General features: G+C 39.8%; 2 protein-coding genes and 1 pseudogene across 7 annotated transcripts in view; 1 reads left to right on the top strand and 2 right to left on the bottom strand.

Moving 5' to 3' along the window:
• The window catches only part of PDS5B (PDS5 cohesin associated factor B), a 172,379-nt gene that overhangs the window by 24,640 nt on the left and 127,600 nt on the right, over nt 1-20,139 (top strand). The gene's annotated exons all lie outside the window — the stretch shown is intronic.
• Nucleotides 5,396-6,429, bottom strand: LOC122447094 (annotated as a pseudogene).
• LOC122447095 (transcription factor BTF3-like) lies at nt 11,504-12,005 on the bottom strand. The gene has a single exon (XM_043477456.1). It carries the CDS (start codon nt 11,990-11,992, stop codon nt 11,504-11,506), a length of 489 nt encoding a protein of 162 aa, XP_043333391.1. The 5' UTR covers nt 11,993-12,005.

Genomic DNA, 20,139 nt, shown 5'->3' with positions numbered 1-20,139 from the left:
AGTGGTTGAGCCTTCACCTTCCAATGCAGGGGGTGCAGGTTTGATTCCTGATTGGGAAGCTAAGATCCCACATGCCTCATGGCCAAAAACCAAAGCATAAAACGGAAGAAATATTGTAACAATTTCAATTAAAAACTTAAAAAAAAAAAAAGAAAGTGAAAGAGGAAAGTGAAAAAGATGTCTTAAAACTCAGCATTCCGAAAACTAAGAGCATGGCATCTGGTCCCATCACTTCATGGCAAATTTCTTTGGGCTCCAAAATCACTGCAGATGGTGACTGCAGCCATGAAATTAAAAGGAAGAAAAGTTAGGACCAACCTAGGCAGCATATTAAAAAGCACAGACATTACTTTGCCAACAAAGGTCCATCTAGTCGAAGCTATGGTTTTTCCAGTAGTCATGTATGGACGTGAGAGTTGGACTATAAAGAAAGCTGTGTGCCAAAGAATTGATACTTTTGAATTGTGGTGTTGGAGAAGACTCTTGAGGGTCCCTTCAACTGCAAGGAGATCAAACCAGTCAGTCCTAAAGGAAACCAGTCCTGAATATTCATTGGAAAGACTTATGCTGAAGCTGAAACTCCAACCCTTTGGGCACGTGATGTGAAGAACTGACTCACTGGAGAAGACCCTGATGCTGGAAAAGATAGAAGGCAGGAGGAGAAGGGGACAACAGGATGAGATGGCTGGATGGCGTCACCGACTTGATGGACATGAGTTTGAGTAGGCTCCGGGAGTTGGTGATGGACAGGGAAGCCTGGCATGCTGCAGTCCCTGGGGTCGCAAAGAGTCGGACACGACTGAGCGACTGAACTGATCTGAACTGAACCCAGAACTGTGAAAAATGTATTTGGAAAAATGTAGTTGCTACCCAGCAAGGTAAAAAGCCATTACAGACCATCCTTTGTCACCATGGCACCAATGCACACCTCTTTTCATCATATTTATGTTACAAATAAAGACAGTTGTGAAACTCTACTTCTGGTGAACATAACGCAACTATCCTTTGTTCATCTGATAACATACAAACCCTCTCTTTAAGAGAGAATAAAAAATCTCTTTGTCCGTAGGTGGGTTAATTTCTTTTCTACCTATGTCACATTTTCTACTTAACTTCCTGTAACTCAGATACTAAAATATGATATGCAATTAGGTACTATCAGATGATTATCAAAAGGGAGAGAAATCAGTTAATATAGATAGAAATATTTTATATCATAAAAAGAAGAAATACTATTAGAATTTTCATTTCTACAACTAGTCATGTGGTTGTCGTTGCTGTCTATAATTACTTTCTGCTGTGACTCTGCATTCCCTCTGTTCTTGGCAGTATCTCAGCTGATGGTGGTTTCTTGCCTGATGGGGTGACCTGAATCTTCATTCCTTAAGGGTCTGGGTCATTAGCAGTCCTGCCTGATTGTTTCCATTGACTTTAATCACACTACATGGAAATACTAAGTGGCCTCCCAGAGGAACTCCTGCATTCCAGACATACTTTCTGGGAGCCCCTCTTGTGTAGTAGGAGCTTGACTTCCCCTTGATTGTGAGGTCAGTCACCCTCGTCAGTTCTGCAACCCCTTTGTTTGTTGATTCCTTGGCATGAATAACCCCAAGTGGCTGGGTGGCAGTCTAACTTCCAGTTTAGTAGAATCATTTCTGCATTCCTTGGTGGAAACTAAAATCTAACAAAGGAACAATATGGCCATAGATGCATATAGGTGGCTAAGTGATATGGTATGTTGTATGTGTCAGTGAATTGGGAAGCAAAGTGAATTAGTTTGGAGTGATAATCAGTTAATACAAATTAATATAGGTACATTTCATAATACTTGGGGAGATAATCAGGATACTGTGTACTAAATATTTACTTTGAAAGAAGTGTAAATATATTCAAAATGTGCATTATTTTTTTCTTTTTCACTTTTTACTATCCAGTATTTAATAATGGACTGGTGGTTGGTAACAGTTGAGTTTTGAATCTAGATCTGATATACTTTTCAGATTTTTTTGTTTGTTTACCTCTAGGGTGAGACTTATATTTACTATTTTTGAGCTTTTATAAATTAATTTTAAAGAATATAGAACAGTGAGCATAAATGACTTCATTTATTTTCACAACTGAAAATAGTAGGAGACATATGCTGACAAAGCAAGAGGTTTTATCGGGAAAGGGCACCCGGGTGGAGAGCAGTAGGTAAGGGAACCCAGGAGAACTGCTCTGCCGCGTGGCTCGCAGTCTTGGGTTTTATGGTGATGGGATTAGTTTCTGGGTAGTCTTTGGCCAATCATTTTAAATTCGGAGTCTTTCCTGGTGGCGCACGCATCGCTCAGCTAAGATGGATGCTAGCGAGAGGGATTCTGGGAAGTGGACGGACAGGCAGTGTCTCCTCTCGACCTTTCCCGAACTCTTCCGGCTGGTGGTGGCTTATTAGTTCCGTATTCCTTATCAAGATCTCTTGCCATAAAACAACTCCTGCAAATGGTTACTATGGTGCCAGCCGGGGGCGGGGGGGGGGGGGGGTGGTGGTGGTTCAATCAGTGTGCTTCCCCTAACAGCATTGTGTGTCATATCTACTCTGAAACTAGAAATTATAATAATGCAGTGATTAGGAGGGTGAGCCTGGAGTCAGACTACCTGGCTTTAAATTTCAGCCCTCCTCAGTTCAGTTCAGTCGCTCAGTCATGTCCGACTCTTTGCGACCCCATGGACTGCAGCACGCCAGGCCTCCCTGTCCATGACCAACTCCCGGAGTTCACCCAAACTCATGTCCATCGAGTCGATGATGCCGTCCAGCCATCTCATCCTCTGTTGTCCCCTTTTCCTCTCGCCCTCAATCTTTCCCAGCATCAGGGTCTTTTCCAGTGAGTCAGTTCTCCGCATCAGGTGGCCATTATTGGAATTTCAGCTTCAGCATCAGTCCTTCCAGTGAACACTCAGGACTGATCTCCTTTAGGATGGACTGGTTGGATCTCCTTGCAGTCCAAGGGACTCTCAAGAGTCTTCAACACCACAGTTCAAAAGCATCAATTCTTCAGCGCTCAGCTTTCTTTATATCCAACTCTCACATCCATACATGAATACTGGAAAAACCATAGCCTTGATTAGACGGACCTTTGTTGGCAAAGTAATGTCTGTGCTTTTTAATAAGCTGTCTAGGTTGGTCATAACTTTCCTTCCAAGGGGTAAGCGTCTTTTAATTTCGTGGCTACAGTCATGCTTACCCTAAATTTCAGTTAACTATTGCTCTGTAGCAATGCTTCCCCTGCCCCCACCATGTCAGTGGCTTAAAATGAGTGTGTGTGATTACTCATGAATCTGTAGGTCACATGGATGGTTCCGATCATCTGGGCTAAATTTGGCTCATTTCAGCTGAGTTGATGTCATCTAGGATAGAGAGGAAACAAGTAGACCTCACCCTGGAAACTGGCACAACATCACTTCTGCCATGTTCTGTTGGTTCAAGTCAAGTTGTGAGGCCAGACAGGATTCAGGATATGGGGAAATCAGCTCTACCTCTTGATGGGGGGAGCTGCATTATCCCATTGCCAGGAGTTGGATCTAGGCGGGGTGGAGAATTGGAGCCATTTTATAGTTATTTTACCATACAACATGATCATGCGCAAGTCTCTTCATCTCTTCGAATCTGTTTGCTACCCTGTAAAAATGGCTAGGAGAGTAATGATTCTTTTTGAGACTATTTTGAAGATCAGATAAAATAATCTGTGTGAAGTGTCTTTGGTTGTGTCTTGATGTCTGCCAACATGTGCTCAATATATGTTTGTTATTATTGCTTGGTAGTAAGTGAAAGTGAAAGTCACTCAATCGTGCCGACACTTTGCAACCCCCATGGACTGTATCCTGGCAGGCGCCTCTGTCTGTGGAGTTCTCCAGGCAAGAATACTGGAGTGGGTAGCTGTTCCCTTCTCCAGGGCATCTTTCCAACCCAGGTATTGAACCCAGGTTTCCCAACATTGCAGTTAGATTCTTTACCATCTGAACCACCAGGCAAGTCATGGAAGGTAATATCATTATTTCCTTCTTATACCTGAGGAGACAAATTGAATTGCTTATGTTACCAGTATGTCAAGGTTTGTGGTAGACCCAGCATTTGAACCAACACGCTTTTTTATTTTCGCCCTGAAAGTCTAATACTTGAATTTGAGAGCCAGTACAGTGGTAAACATGTGGCCTCTGGAGCTTTGTTAGTCCTTGTCCCACACCTTACCAGCCTTTCAGCCTTGGGCAAATTACTTAATCTCTTTATGCCTCACTTTCTAGGAAAGGAGATTGCATACCTTGGGCACATGGTTGCTTGTGAAGTTTGTGAAGTCACTCAGCTGTGTCCGAGTCTTTGCGACCCTGTGGACTGTAGCCTACCAACCAGGCTTTTCCCTCCATGGGATTTTCCAGGCAGAATACTGGAGTGGGTTGCCATTTCCTTCTCCAGGGGATCTTCCCGACTCAGGGATCGAACCCGGGTCTCCCACATTGTGGGCAGACGCTTTAACCTCTGAGCCACCAGGGGAGCCCAACATGGTTGCTGGTGAGGATTAAATGAATTAATAGATGTTAAGTGTTTAGAACTAGCTCAGGCTAAGTAGGTATGAAGTATGTTTTTATTCCTTTTCCTCTTTATTGTTACATGCTGCTGTGTTTAGGCTGAAACTGTAAAAACTTTTCAATTGAAAAGATTAAATGAGACTGAAATGATCAATCACCCTTTTCTTTTTAGAGCCATCTAATTTTTTCATGAAGTAGTGTTGACCTTTATGGTTAGTTTTTTAATACACTAATTATGGATTTTACTGATGTGAATTGGTTATATAGGGATGGTTCAATTTGAGGAAAAACTATTCCACAGTATTTTGTCTTTTTTTTTCCCCCTTTTTCCATTCTGAGCTTTTCTTGCACAATGTCATTCATTTCTGTGGTTTCTATTCAGTGTTGGTTACCCTCAAATCAACATCTGAAGTTTGACCTCACTCCTGATTTTCGTTCCTTAATTAGTTTTTCTTCTTTCTCCAGTTAGTTATTATAATTACTGTTTTTTCTCATATTGTCTCCTCTTCTGTATGCTTATTGCTTCCAGTTTAGTGCAGATCCTATTTTTTTGTTGTTGTTTGTTTCTTTTCTTTTTTTAACATCTGACCTTACTGTTACTCTGAGAACATCTTAGTTTTGTTTTTTTTTTCCACTTGAATATATATTTATTTTAGAATGTGGCAGTAACAGCATGATAATAAATCATCACAAACTTGTACCAAGAAGCACACAATCTTTAAAGTGTTGTTTTTCACAAGTAATTTAAGTATGGCATTATTATTATTTTGCACTAGAGTCAAAGACAACGTTTAGGTTCTTCAGCTTTGGGGCATTTAGTAACATTGAAATGATTGTCTAGTCAGGCAGAGGCAAGAAATTCAAATGCAGTTTCTTTCTCTTCTGCCAGTTCCTTTGCAGTAAGATCCATCTTCTCACGTGAGAAATCATTAATAGGGAGACCTTCAACAACCTTCTAGGTCTTATCCTTGATTGTAACAGGGAACAGGTAAAGCAGATCATCAGGAATACCATAGGAGTTGCCATCAGAGATAATGCCCATGGACACAAACTCTCCCTCTGGGGTTCCAAACCAGATGTATCTCGTGGTCACAGATGGCTTTTGCAGCTGACGTTGCACTGGACAGTTTCTGCGCCTTGACGACAGCAGCATCGTGCTGCCGCACGGTCCTGACGAATGCTGCCTTGTCATCTTTCAGAGCTTCATCAACACCAACTTCCTTTCCCTGCAGTTTCACCCTGGCATGGTTGACATCTGGATACTGAGTTGAGGAATGGTATCCCCAGATGATGACATTCTTTACATCATCAGAAGTCACTCCAAGTTTAAGAGCAGTCTGAGCTTCAGCTGGGTTATGATCCAAAAGAGTCAAGCAACTGAAGTTCTCCTTGGGAATGGATGGCGCCAACTTAGAGGTAGTCAGACAGTTGGTGTTGGCTGGGTTTCCCACCACCATAGCCTTAACTGACTTCTTGGCATATTTGTCCAAGGCTGCACCCTAGCATTTGAAGATTTTCATATTTGCTTTGAGTAAATCTTTCCACTCTATGCCATCCCTTCTTGGCATGGAATGGCCACATCCAGGTCTTTGAAGGCAGTCTCTTCTTTATCTGTTGTGATGACATCTTTCAGGAGGGGCAGTGCACAGTCTTGCAGCTCCATCGGGACACCCATTATTGGAGTGATACCCAAGCCGAGAATGATAGGCTGGTCTTTACCGAAGACAGGTCCATTTCCATTACTGTACAACCGTGAATATGCAATTTGTCCAGCTGCTCCAGTCACAAGGACTCGGATTGGTTCAGACATGATTGGGAAGAGCGCAGAGACTTCCTGCACCTGTCGAATGAGCCTCAGGCAGTCAGGTCACCTCTGTCCCGGAATCAACTCACATCTTAGTTTTGTCTGGACCCAGAGGTAGAAGCTCTTGGAGAAGACAGCCTCCCTCTCTTGGTAGTCTCTTTCTGGCATTTTTCTTTGGCCGCCTCCATTTTCTTGGCCACAAGTTTAGCATATTCTGCAGTCTGCCTTTATTTTTCTCGGTACACTGTTCCCTCAGGGTAATATACTGATGTTTGTGTTGCAGACACGTGAAATACAGACACTGACTCCTGTGTGCCTTGGAGTCGGACACGACTGAGCACACACGAAGGAGGACTGGTAGAGGAGTTACTACTGTTTCTGGCTTTAGAGGATGTTTCTCTGTTAAGAGTGATGTTTCTGGTTTTTAGTAGAATAATACCTTTGTAGGTAAGCATATTTTCTTGTAGTTTTAGCAAATGGGTATTGATTCCTGCATGTGTTGAGATAGGTATCTTTCTTCCTTCAGCATCTTGATATTGTAAATTATGTTGATAGATTTTTCTGGCTATAAACCAAAACCTTGCATTATTAGGATAAACCCATTTTGGTCATAATGTAGCTACACTGTCCAATGTAGTACTCACTAGCCACTTTTGGCAGTTTGAATTTAAATTTATGAAAATTAAATAAAATTAAAAATCCAGTTTCTTAGACTTATTAATCACATTTCAAGTGTTAATTGTAGCTAGTGGCTATCATGTTGGACATTGGAGATACAGAACATTTCCGTTGCAGAAACTTCTGTTGTGCAGTGCTGTGATATATATAGCTGCCTTTTAAAACACATCCATCTTTAATCTAACTGGTCAATTGAGATTTTGAAATAAGCCATTACTTTTCATTACATTTTTTCCCCCCCCCCCCCCCCCCCCCCAGTCTTTCTGGTTATTTTCAGCATCCTCCTTCTGTTCTCATATTTTATAATTTCATTTTAAAAAATTTCTTAAACATTTCAGCTATATTTTACCTTTTGTTGATTAAATTTTGAAATCTGAATTCAGTGGTGCTTCAGTCTCTCAGTGATGTTCGTTTCCTTGTGTGTGTGTTGATCCTTGAGTAGGACTCATGTTTTGTTGAGCTTAGTATGTGGAAGATTTGGGAGAGTACTCTGAGAAGGTTTTTTTTAAGCCCACAGAAGATTTTGTTTTTGTATCTGCTAAGATAACAGGACTTATGCCCTGGGAACTTTAAGGATGACTTTCAGGCTCAGCTTTGCTGCTTATAGATGGCACAGTGCTGATATGGACAGTTACCCTCTGGCCTCTCCATGTGCATACTGCTGACTGCCCAAGTTTCAACATACTATTGTTATGGGGTTGGATAGGTAGGGAGTATGGAAGTGATGATGGAGTATGGAAATGTCCTTGTAGATTTTTCTTTGTATGTGTTCAGCAATATGATAACAGTTTTCTGCTGGATCAGTTGGGCTCTTCATAATGTACTGACTGTAGACTACTGGATATGGATGTTCAGTCTTTTCAGTTGGGCTTTTCACTGCTTCTGATGATATTTAGTTCTCTCTGCCTTCATCCCTTCCAGTTTGAACTGTCCTGTTTTCAAGTCACTAGAATTCTTATTTCACTGTTGCTACTTTTCACTCTAGCTTACTTTGGTTATTGTAGGTACAAACCTATCCACCTTTCTTTGAATACATTGAATAATTTCATTAAAATTAATGAAGATTTTAAAATGTATTTCTGTTGTGTCTTTTTGTATTGACTTTATTTTATTTAGCCTTGTGCTCTGATTCTTATTTTGTGCACCTCTTTTGGACTCCTTGAGTCTTCTTTTGTGCTTGTTGATTTTTCTTTATGCAGTTATATTTGTAAATGAAATTCTAAATTAGTCATTATTGATAGCAGGTGTGGGCTGCTTTAGCTATTGTATGAATTAGGGTCACTTTCTCCAAATGGGTGCTTCTAAGGGAATGGGTAGCTGTAGTTCTTTCTCTGTGTGTTATCCCTGGTGTGGTAAATCAACTGAGACAGGCTTCAAAAGTAGGGTTATTTTTAGGGTGTGTGGGCTAGGAGCACACCGGTAAGGCTTGTATCTCCTGTGAACAAAACAGATGGCTGAGAGAGCATTTGTGTCACAAAATCCCAACTTGTTTTATCTTGCAATCTACATCAGGTCAAGAAAGCTTAGATGTAGAGTCTTTACCTATCTTAATTTTGTTTTGGTTTCTGGTGGACTTTCAAAATCCTATTGTTGGCTGTGTTTTTTGACCTGAGGTTATTAGCAGGAATTAGGAAGAGAGTTGCTGTAGAGGTAAGAATGTGCTATTGGAAGATTCTGTTTGCTTGTTTGTTAATAGTGATGGCCCAGACCTAAGGAGCTTTTATCTTCCTGCCTTCATTCAGTTCCCCATCCCCTAATTCTGAGTCTGGGTGCTTTATTGAGACCTGGTTTTACTTGTGTTGACTATCAGCATTGTCAGTGATCTTCTGATTGCTAACACTGCTATAGTTTTTTCCCATAGTTGTTATTTCATTGGACATACTAATTGATTTGGGGAAGAGGAGAGAGAAGTGTTATTATGCATTGACCACTGTAAAATCAGAAACTCTACTGGAAAAGATTTTAAGGTTTATTCTTATTTTCAATGTGTGCCTTTTGGGCACGTGTAAGTTCTGAAGTTTTAGAATGAGACACTGCCACTAGCATTTCCTATTTTACATTGATTTCCATGGAGTACTTTTTATCACATCAACTGCCTAAACCCAGTTTCTCAAAGATACATGGTAACCATCAAAAGGAGTGTAGAATGATCATTCCATGTTGAGATGGAACTCCTTTGAGCTAATGCTTCACTTGGTGTCTGACAGCTCTTAGCAGTTGCTATGTTCTCCTTGGTAATTAAAAATATCCAACAATATCTGTGAATTTGCTGTGAAGTCCAGGATGTTCTGAGATGTCTTGGTGCACAGTTTGGTAACTATAGGTGTAGCACTTTACAGTTTGTATAGCATTTAAGCAGATAGTTATTTTCTGCTTAGAAGACTGAAAATCAACCATCTTTGTAGGATAAGCTATAGATATTTGTACAAGACTAGTCCACTGGGCTGTCTGTTCGCATCTCAGAAGACAGTCTTTATTTTAAAGTTTATTTCTGATTGGTATTTTAAAAATACAGTTCATTTTCTGTGAGTTTTTAACCCTTTTAGTGGAAGAAAATGTGTATTTGCCAGGCGATTGAAAAGAAGTGTCTTTAGTGTAGACGGTAATAACCATTTTCTGTATTGACATTCTTCCTGTTGCAAATTTGTTTTTCTGAGAAAATATTTTTGAAAAAAGATTAAAAATTAATTTTCAAGTAAATAATTGAGTAACTTTTCATACTGTTCATGGGATTCTTGAGGCAAGAATACTGGAGTGGTTTGCCATTCCCTTCTCCAGTGAACCATGTTTTGTCAAAACTCTCCACAGAGAATGGCAAGAACACACAGAACTATATAAAAAGGTCTTAATGATTCAAATAACCATGATGGTGTGGTCACTCACCTAGAGCCAGATGACCTGGAGTGTGAAGTCAAGTGGGCCTTAGGAAGCGTTGCATGTGTGCTAAGGTGCTTTAGTCATGTCTAACTCTTTGCAACTCTGTGGACTGAAGCCTGCCAGGCTCCTCTGTCCATGGGATTCTCTAGGCAAGAATATTGGAGTGAGTTGCCCTGCTCTCCTCCAGGGCATCTTACCCAGACATGTTTCTTTTATGTCTTATGTCTCCTGTTTGGCAGGCAGGTTCTTGAACACCAGCGCCATCCGGGAAGCATTACTATGAACAACGCTAGTGGAGGTGATGGAATTCGAGCTGAGTTATTTCAAATCCTGAAAGATAATGCTGTAAAAGTGCTGCAGCCAATATTTCAGCAAATTTGGAAATTTCATCAGTGGCCACAGGACTGGAAAAAGTCAATATTCATTTCGATGCCAAAGAATGAGCTACTGCACAATTGCACTCATTTCACTTGCTAGCAAGGCAATGCTCAGAATCCTTCAAGCTAGACTTCAGCACTATGTGAATCAAGAATTTCCAGATAACAAGCTAGATTTAGAAAAGGCAGAGGAACCAGAGATCAGATTGCCAACATCCGTTTGATCTTAGAAAAAGCAAGGGAATTCCAGAAAAATGTCTGTTTCATTGACTGCACTGAAGCCTTTGACTCTGGATCACAATAAACTGTGGAAAGTTCTTAAAGAGATGGGACTACCAGGCCACCCTAGCTGTCTCCTGGGAAACCTGTATGCAGGTCAGGAAGCAACAGTAAGAACTTGACGTGGAACAACTGACTGGTTCAAAATGGGAAAAGGAGTACATTAAAGCTGTGTATTGTCACTCTGCTTATTTAACTTATATGCAGAATATAGTATGTAAAATGCTGAGCTGGATGAATCACAAACTGAAATCAAGATTGCCAGGAGGAATATCAACTACCTCAGATACACAGATGATACTACTCTAATGGCAGAAAGTGAAGAGGAGCTAAAGAGCCTCTTGATGAGGGTGAAAAAGGAGAGTCAAAAAGCTGGCTTAAAACTCAACATTTAAAAAACTAAGATCACAGCATCTGGTTCCATCACCTCATGGTAAGTAGATGGGGAAAAAAATGGAAACAGTGACAGATTTTATATTCTTGGGCTCCCAAATCACTGTGGATGTTTCCTGCAGCCATGAAATTAAAAGATGCTTGCTCCTTGGAAGAAAAGCTATAACAAACCTGGACAGCATATTAAAAAGCAGAGACATCATTTTACTGACATAGGTCCATGTAGTCAAAGCTGTTTTTTTTTTTTTTTTACTAGGCAAAGAATTTTATTTATCTTTGTCTCAAACTTTATTCTTAGGCTTCTTCAGCTTCATTAGCTGCAAAGAATGAATTGTATATAAGCAAAAACTGAAAAGAGCTGCAGTGTCCAGGGGCTTAGGCTTAAAAATATTAGAGATCTAGATTTTATCAGATCCATAAACAAAATTTTATTTTATTTTATTTTATTTTTTAAACAAAATTTTAAAAAGCAGTCATAATATAAAATAGCAGCTCCCAGTAACTTCTTCAAGATTTATCTTCTTCAGAAGTTAATTCAGTTTGCTTCATTTTTGGAAGCCTCATCAAAATTCTCCACAAGATCTGGAACTTCATCATCATCCTCCTCTCCAGTGTCAAGTGGTGCTTTTCCATCCACAGATTGTTTGGGCAGAGCTTCAGCCAGTCTCCTTAAGCTGGTCAGACTGTCGGCACCAAGCTGGTTTAAGATGCTGGGGAGCATTTCTGTCAGTTGCTTTGTCTCAGCGTGGCCTGTAATGGTGAAAGTGTTTGCTGCCAGAGATGCCTGAACTTTAGGGTTGTTAAAGTGAATCACTGTTCCTTGATTTGTGAACATATTCACCTCTTCAATACCAGAGATATTGTTTACCCCTAACTTCTTTAAAGAGAACTGAAGTCTTTTGTCATCTGCTGTGGCTGTTCTATGAACCATCTTCTTCTTTCTGCAAGCAGTTCCTTTCCCACCAATGCGCACTTGTGCCTGCAGTTTGGCGAGTTTCTCCTGGTTCATGATAGTTTCTTTCATCTTGTTGGAGCAGAAATGGGGCCGCACGGTGGACTAGGGTTGGCGCTCAGGTGGTCTCGGGCAGACCAGCTGAGGTTAGGCGCACACACGCGGGGACGCAAGATGGCAGCTAGAGCCAAAGCTGTGTTTTTTCCAGTAATGTATGGATGTGAGTGTTGGACCATAAAGAAGGCTGAGCGCTAAAGAATTGATGCTTTTGAATTGTGTTGGAGAAGACTCTTGAGAGTCCCTTGGACTGCAAGAAGATCAAACCAGTCAATTCTAAAGGAAATCAGCCCTGAGTATTCATTGGAAGAACTGATGCTGAAGCTCCAGTACTTTGGCCACCAGATGTGAAGAGCTGACTTGTTAGAAAAGACCCTAATGCTGGGAGAGATTGAGGGCTAGGGGAGAATGGGGCAGCAGGGGACGAGATGGTTGGATAGCATCACCAACTCAGTGGACATGAATTTGAGCAAACTCTGGGAGATAGTGAATAACAGGGAAGCCTGGTGTGCTTTAGTTCACGGGGTCATAAAGAGTCTACACGGATGAGAAACTGAACAAAGGGGAAACTGCAAGGGAGAGGGGATAAATTAGGAGCTTGGAGTTTATAAATACACACTACTATGTATCAAATAAGCAATAGGAACCTACAGTATAGCACAGGGAACTATATTTAATATGTTGTAATTATCTATAATGGAAAAGAATCTGAAAAAGTATATGTGTGTGTGTATTCATATACATGAGCTTCCCAGGTGGTGCTAGTGGTAAAGAACCTGCTTGCCAATTCAGGAGCCATAAGAGACAGTTCAATCCCTGGCTCAGAAAGATCCCCTGGAGGAAGTCATGGCAACGCATTCCAGTACTCTTACCTGGAGAATCCCATGGACAGAGGAGTCTTAATTCGTGCTACAGTCCATAGAATTGCAAAGAGTTGAACACAATTGAAGCAACTTAGAACATACACATACATATGTATATCTGAATCACTTTCTGTACACCGGAAGCTAACATAGCCTTGTAAGTCAGTTATGCTTCAATTAAAAAAAAAAAGCCCCAAATAAACAGAAAAAGGGTAGTCTTCAACAGATGATACTGGAGCAGCTAGGTGATTTCTACATGGAAAAGAGTGAAGTTGGATTCCATCTCAAACAATACGTAAAAATCAACTAAAAGTGGATCAATGACCTAAACAGCTAAAACCATAAATGCTTAGAGGAAAATATAGGAGTAACATTTCATGACTTTGGAGGTTTGATATTAGATATTTAGATACGATAACAGCAGCATGAGCAATAAAAGAAAAAAATGGATTGGTTTCACTACATAAAACCTAGAAACTTTTGTGCCTCAAAGGACATTATCAAGAAAGGGAAAGACAGCCTACAAAATGGGAGAAAAAAACTTGCAAATCGTATCTGATATGGATTTCCCGATTTTCTGGATATCTGACATCCAGAATGTTTAAAGGATTCTTGGAGCTCCACAATAAAAGAACAAGCAATTTAAAAATTGGGGAAAGGACATGAACAGACATTTCTCTAGAATCTGTGGATTGGAAAGAATCCATAAAATCCTAAGTATATACTATAAAGAATTGAAGCCAGCGTCTTGAAGAGATATTTGTACTTGCATGTTCATAGCAGTATTATTCACAGTAGCTACCAGTGGAAACAAACACAAATGTCCATTAACAGATGAATGAAAAAACAAAATGTGTTTAAATGGAGAGTGAATTGTATGGTATGTGAATTATATCTAAAATTCTCCAAGCTAGGCTTCAGCAATATGTGAACCATGAACTTCCAGATATTCAAGCTGGTTTTAGAAAAGGCAAAGGAACCAGAGATCAAATTGCCAGCATCCGCTGGATCATCGAAAAAGCAAGAGAGTTCCAGAAAAACATCTATTTCTGCTTTATTGACTATGCCAAAGCCTTTGACTGTGTGGATCACAATAAACTGTGGAAAATTCTGAAAGAGATGGGAATACCAGACCACCTGACCTGCCTCTTGAGAAACTTGTATGCAGGTCAGGAAGCAACAGTTAGAACTGGACATGGAACAACAGACAGGTTCCAAATAGGAAAAGGAGTACGTCAAGGCTGTATATTGTCACCCTGCTTATTTAACTTATATGCAGAGTACATCATGAGAAACTCTGGGCTGGAAGAAGCACAAGCTGGAATCAAGATTGGGGGAGAAATATCAATCACCTCAGATACGCAGATGACACTACCCTTATGGCAGAGAGTTGAAGAGGAACTAAAACGCCTCTTGATGAAAGTGAAAGAGGAGAGTGAAAAAGTTGGCCTGAAGCTCAACATTCAGAAAACTAAGATCATGGCATCCAGTCCCATTACCTCATGGGAAATAGATGGGGAGACAGTGGAAACAGTGTCAGACTTTATTTTTTTTTCAGACTTTATTTTTTTGGGCTCCAAAATCACTGCGGATGGTGATTGCAGCCATGAAATTAAAAGACGCTTACTCCTTGGAAGGAAAGTTATGACCAACCTAGATAGCGTATTAAAAACCAGAGACATTATTTTGCCAACAAAGTTCTGTCTAGTCAAGGCTGTGGTTTTCCCAGGGGTCATGTATGGATATGAGAGTTGGACTGTGAAGAAAGCTGAGCACAGAAGAATTGATGCTTTTGAACTGTGGTGTTGGAGAAGACTCTTGAGAGTCCCTTGGACTGCAAGGAGATCCAACCAGTCCCTCCTAAAGGAATTCAGTCCTGGGTGTTCATTGGAAGGACTGATGCTGAAGCCGAAACTCCAATACTTTGGCCACCTGATGCGAAGAGTTGACTCATTGGAAAAGACCCTGATGCTGGGAGGGATTGAGGGCAGGAGGAGAAGGGGACGACAGGGGATGAGATGACTGGATGGCATCACTGACTTGATTCATAGGGTCGCAGAGTCAGACACGACTGAGTGACAACTGAACTGAACTGAAGGCTGTTTTAGGAAAATAAAAGAAGCACAAAACAAAGCCCAGCATCTTTGTTTGGACATCACTGATAGAAAAAAGTTGGGTTGATTTTAGCCAGGAAGAATATACGGTAGATTGTTGGCAGTTACGTCTATTAACCATAGAAAAATCTTTCAAATTCTCCTGTGAAGTAAGAAGTAGCTTCCCAGTTAGGATGATGCAGTTGCAAAATATCCTAAAGGGGCAAATTTGTAATTATTAGACGTAATTCAACTAATCAGAAAAGTAATAATGAGACTGGAGACAAAAACGTGTACATACCTTCAAAATTAGTATCAGGAATATTTCTAAATATTTAATGTAATATGATAGTTTTTTATGTTTTCTCATTAGGAGAAATTTACAGAGCAGTTTATTAAATTAAACATTTTGGTGCACTTTACATCCAGAATTATATTCCAGTTTCCTCCAACATTGCCTAATTTATTCATTATGGTTCATCTACAAGGTTTATAACTTAACTTTTTTTTTTTTTAAACTTCATCATGGTAAAAGCAGAACATAGAATTTACTCTTTAAGTTTTAGAATACAATAAGTGCACAACTTTTGAAGCAAATTTATTGATCATCATTATGAACATTCTGTTACTTTTAATGAAGTAGGTGCTTCCCTGATGGCTAGGTTGGTGAAGAATCTGCTGGCAATGTGGGAGACCCAGGTTCGGTCCCTGGGTCGGGGACATCCCTTGGAGAAGGGCATGGCAATCCTCTCCAGTATTCCTGCCTGGGAAATCCCAGAGACAGAGGAGTTTGGCAGGCTACAGTCCATGGGGTCACAAAGAGTTGGACACGACTGAGCGATTAACACTTTAAGTAGAGTTAATAATTATACTTTATTCTGCATACATTGTGATATGGCCCTTAAATATCAGTATGAATGACACATTTATGCCTATTTTATTGTAGTCTTAAAGAGATGCAGATGTAGCTTTATGCAGGATATATTGAGTTTTGAATCAAAAGTATAGGTCTCTCTGAGTTGACATTGTTGATTTTTCTTACACTGAGCACCTTACTGAACACAGCAACTCTTTGTAAACAGATTTTGTTTTCATTCTGTGTTCTCTACGTGTGGGGAGCTTTAGGGGAAGTCAGAGGGATGCCATGGAGATAAATGACCATCCCTGTCTTGGTCTGAGAAAGGGTCAGGACAGTCTCTATTCTCTTCTGGGGTAAAGTTTTCCTGCTGTTGTCTTAATCATTTTCTTCCATTAAATCATACTTCTCTCTTATTTTCTATTACATCCTTTCCTTGAATGTTTCATTCTCCTCCTGCTATGTCTATGAACCTCTCATATATTCCAGTAGTCGTCTTACGTTCCAGTTGGTGTGTCTCTTGTCTTTGGGAATTCTAAAATACAGATGTGATTGCCCTTTATGTTCTTTAGAGAACAAAGAAAAACGATAACCACCTTATGTGATGAAGACCAAACTCCTTATCCAGGGATATAGGAAAGCCTGAGATTAACTGATCTCAATTTCTTTTATAATCTTCCTCACCTGTACATGCACATATGCATATACACACATGCACATTCCAGTTAAATAAATCACTGTTAACATCACTCTGCTGTCGCACATGTTTCTGTAGCATAATTAGCTCTGTGGTAAGTGGAATGATTTAAGTGTAATGTGGAAGTATCATTGGTCATAAATGTCTATTTTCTAGCACATCAGTGTTTGGAAGCATTCAAGGGCAGTCTTTCTTCCAAAGATAATATTTAAACATTGTTTGATGATAAGAGCTGAAAATCCTCAGTGCAAATCAAAATCACAGTGAGATCAGATCACACTTGTTAGATCAGAAAGACAAGGAATGTTGTGAAGGTGTGGGAAAAAAGCACCTCTTACACACTGCTGATGGGAATATATATTGGTGCAGCCAGTTTGGAGGTTCCTCAGAAAATTAAAAATTGAACTGACTGATGATTGGCATTTCCACTTCTAGACATTTATCCCAAGAAAATGAAAACACTAACTCGAAAAGATACATGCACTCCCACGTCCCTTGCAGCATTATTTACAATAGCCAAGATATGGAAGTATTCATGTCCACTGATGGTTGAATGACTAAAGAAAATGTGAGACACATGCACAGACACTGAAATATTATTCAGCCATAAAAAAGGGAAATGCTCACATTGCAACAACATGGACGGATAAGTCAGAGGAAGACATAGTGTGTAAACTCACTTATATGTATTAATAGACTCTGAAATCAAATCAGAACTTAAACTGATAGATTCAAGAAACAGATTTATAGTTGCCAGAGCTGGGAAGGGAAAGGTGGATGAAATGGATGGGAGAGCAAAAGGCACAGTCTTCCTTAAAAAATAAGTCATGGGATGCACAACATGGTGACTGAGGTTAACACCTTATTGTAAGTTTTAAAAGTTTCTAAGAGAGTAGGTCTTAGAAGTTTTCACAGGAAAAAGTTTGTATGGTGATGGATATTAACTAGGTTTATTGTGATCATTTTGTAATGTGTCTATATGTTGAATCATTATATTGCACACTTGAAACTAATATAATGTTATATGTTAACTATATCTCAGTGAAATTTAAAAAAATCTTAAAATGTGATACCATGTATTAATGTTTGAAGTCATATTCGATCTAGATGTGAGACAAAGAGATTGTTTAGATTTATTGTGCTTTGAAGGAAAATATGTTCTGTGAGTGATCTGTAGATGCAGTGCAAAAAGGAGAAAGCTCAAAATCCAGGTGAAGTGAAACAGATCGCCAGCCCAGGTTGGATGCATGAGACAAGTGGTCAGGGCTGGTGCACTGGGAAGACCCAGAGGGATGGGATGGAGAGGGAGGCGGGAGGGGGGATCGGGATGGGGAATACATGTAAATCCATGACTGATTCATGTCAATGTATGGCAAAAACCACTACAATTAAAAAACAAAAAACAAAATCCAGATGAAAAATTGCCTGTTTATTACAAGCAGAAGATTTATTAATAGTATCAAGAATCTCTGATCTTTTCTGTTAAGCTTCTGGTACAGCTGCGAATGTAGGCAAAATACCTATGCGGCTGTTTTTTCTACTTTTAACAAAAAATTGAAGACTGTCACTGGACTACATTTTTAATTCTGCCACAGGGTTTCCTGTTAGAAGTAAGTACCTTCAGGAGCCTGCATTTGAAAGGGAAACCTGAGCTCTGAGCTTTAAGGCTGAGAAATTTGATTATGATGCTTGTAACAATTGCCAGTGGATACTTGCTGTGCTGGTATTTTATTAGGATTGTGTTTTGTTTTTCTCATGTTCTGTTACAATGGTTATTTTTAAGTGTTAATTTTGCATAATGTGAGATTTTTCTGGAAACATTAAAAAAATTTTTTTTTGGTAACTTTAAACTTTTTATTTTGTGTTGGGGCATAGCCGATTAACAGTGTTTTGGCAGTTTCTGGTGAACAACAAGGGACTTAGCCATACATATACATGTATACATTCTCCCCCAGATTCCCCTCCCATTTAGGCTGGCACATAACATTGAACAGAGTTCCATGTGCTGTACAATAGGTCTTTGTTGGTTACCCATTTTAAATAAAGCAGTGTGCATGACCTTCCCAAAGTCTCTCACCGTCCGTTCCCCTTGACAACTCTAAGTTTGTTTTCTAAGTCTGTGAGTCTCTGTTTTGTAAGTTCATTTGTATCATTTCCTTTTAGCTTCCACATATAAGGGATGTCATATGATATTTCTGTCTTACTTCACTCAGTATGACAACTCTGCATCCATGTTGCTGCAGATGGCATTATTTCCCTTTTTTAAATGGCCGAGTAATATTCCACTGAATATATGTACCGCATCTTTATACATTCCTCTGTCAATGGACATTTAGGTTGCTTCCATGTCTTGGCTGTTGTAAACAGCGCTTCAGTGTAACTGGGATGCATGCATCCTTTCAGATCATGTTTTTCTCTGGGTATATGCCCAGGATTGGGATTGCAGCATCATATGCAGCTCTATTTTTAGTTTTTTAAGGAACCCCTCCATAGTACTGTTCTCCATAGTGACTGTACCACTTTACATTCCCACCAACAGTGCAGCAGGGTTCTCTTCTCTCCACACCCTCTCCAGCATTTGTTGTTTGTGGATTTTTTAATGAAGGTCATTTTGATTGGTGTGAGGTGATGGCTCATTGTGGTTTTGATTTGCATTTCTCTAATAACGAGCGATGTTGAATGTCTTTTCATGTGCCTGCCTATTGGCCATCAGTATGTCCTGTTTGGAGAAATGTCTATTCAGGTCTCCTGCCCATTTTTTGAATGGGTTGTTTGTTTTGATGCTATTAAGTGTCATAAGCTGGTTGTAAATTTTTGGGACTGATCCTTTATGGTCACATCATTTGCAAATATTTTCCCCCAGTCTGTGGATTGTCTTCGTTTTGCCTATTGTTGCCTTTCCTGTGCAAAAACTTCTGAGTTCAGGTATGTCCCATTTGTTTATTTTTGCTTTTATTTCCATTATTCTGGAAGACAGATTGAAAAAGACATTGTTGTGATTTATGTTAGAGAAATAACATAAATCTGGAGTGGGTAGCCTGTCCCTTTTCCAGCGGATCTTCTCAACCCAGGATTGCATTGCAGGCGGATTCTTTACCAACTGAGCTATCAGGGGAGCCCATGTTAGAGAGTGTTCTGCCTATGTTTTCCTTTAGGAGTTTTACAGTGTCCGGTCTCACATTTAGGTCTTTAATCCATTTTGAGCTTATTTTTATATACAGGGTTAAGAAATGATCTACTTTCATTTTTTTTTTTTTTTTAACTTGTGGCTGTCCAGTTTTCCCAGCACCATTTGTTGAAGAGACTGTCTTTACAACATTGTGTGGTCTTGCCTCCTTTATCATAGATTAATTGACCAAAGGTGTGTGTGGGCTTATCCTGTTCCATTGATTTATATTTTTATTTTTGGAAACACACAAATCTTGTAACAGATGCTTAGACTTGTCTTTCCTCACACCCAGCATATCTTTGTGCTTCTGCTCATTGCTCGGTGTTTCATCTGCCCTGAATCCTCACTTAGCCACCTTGTTGTCTACCACGGCTTAAATTCCAGCTCCCTGTGATGTGTGACTGACTGCTTTCTCTGCTGTCTCTGATAGAATGGATTGTTCCTTCATTTGTCTTTCCTTTAAAACATTGATTTTATGTACAAG

This window comes from Cervus canadensis, chromosome 9 (genome assembly GCF_019320065.1).
Source record: "Cervus canadensis isolate Bull #8, Minnesota chromosome 9, ASM1932006v1, whole genome shotgun sequence".
NCBI classification, from domain to species: domain Eukaryota; kingdom Metazoa; phylum Chordata; class Mammalia; order Artiodactyla; family Cervidae; genus Cervus; species Cervus canadensis.
This window is presented reverse-complemented; position numbering and strand designations above follow the sequence as displayed.

Excerpts from the sequence above, each read along its gene's own strand:
- LOC122447095 (XM_043477456.1), bottom strand. The coding sequence starts at position 11,992 with ATGAAAGAAACTATCATGAACCAGGAGAAACTCGCCAAACTGCAGGCA.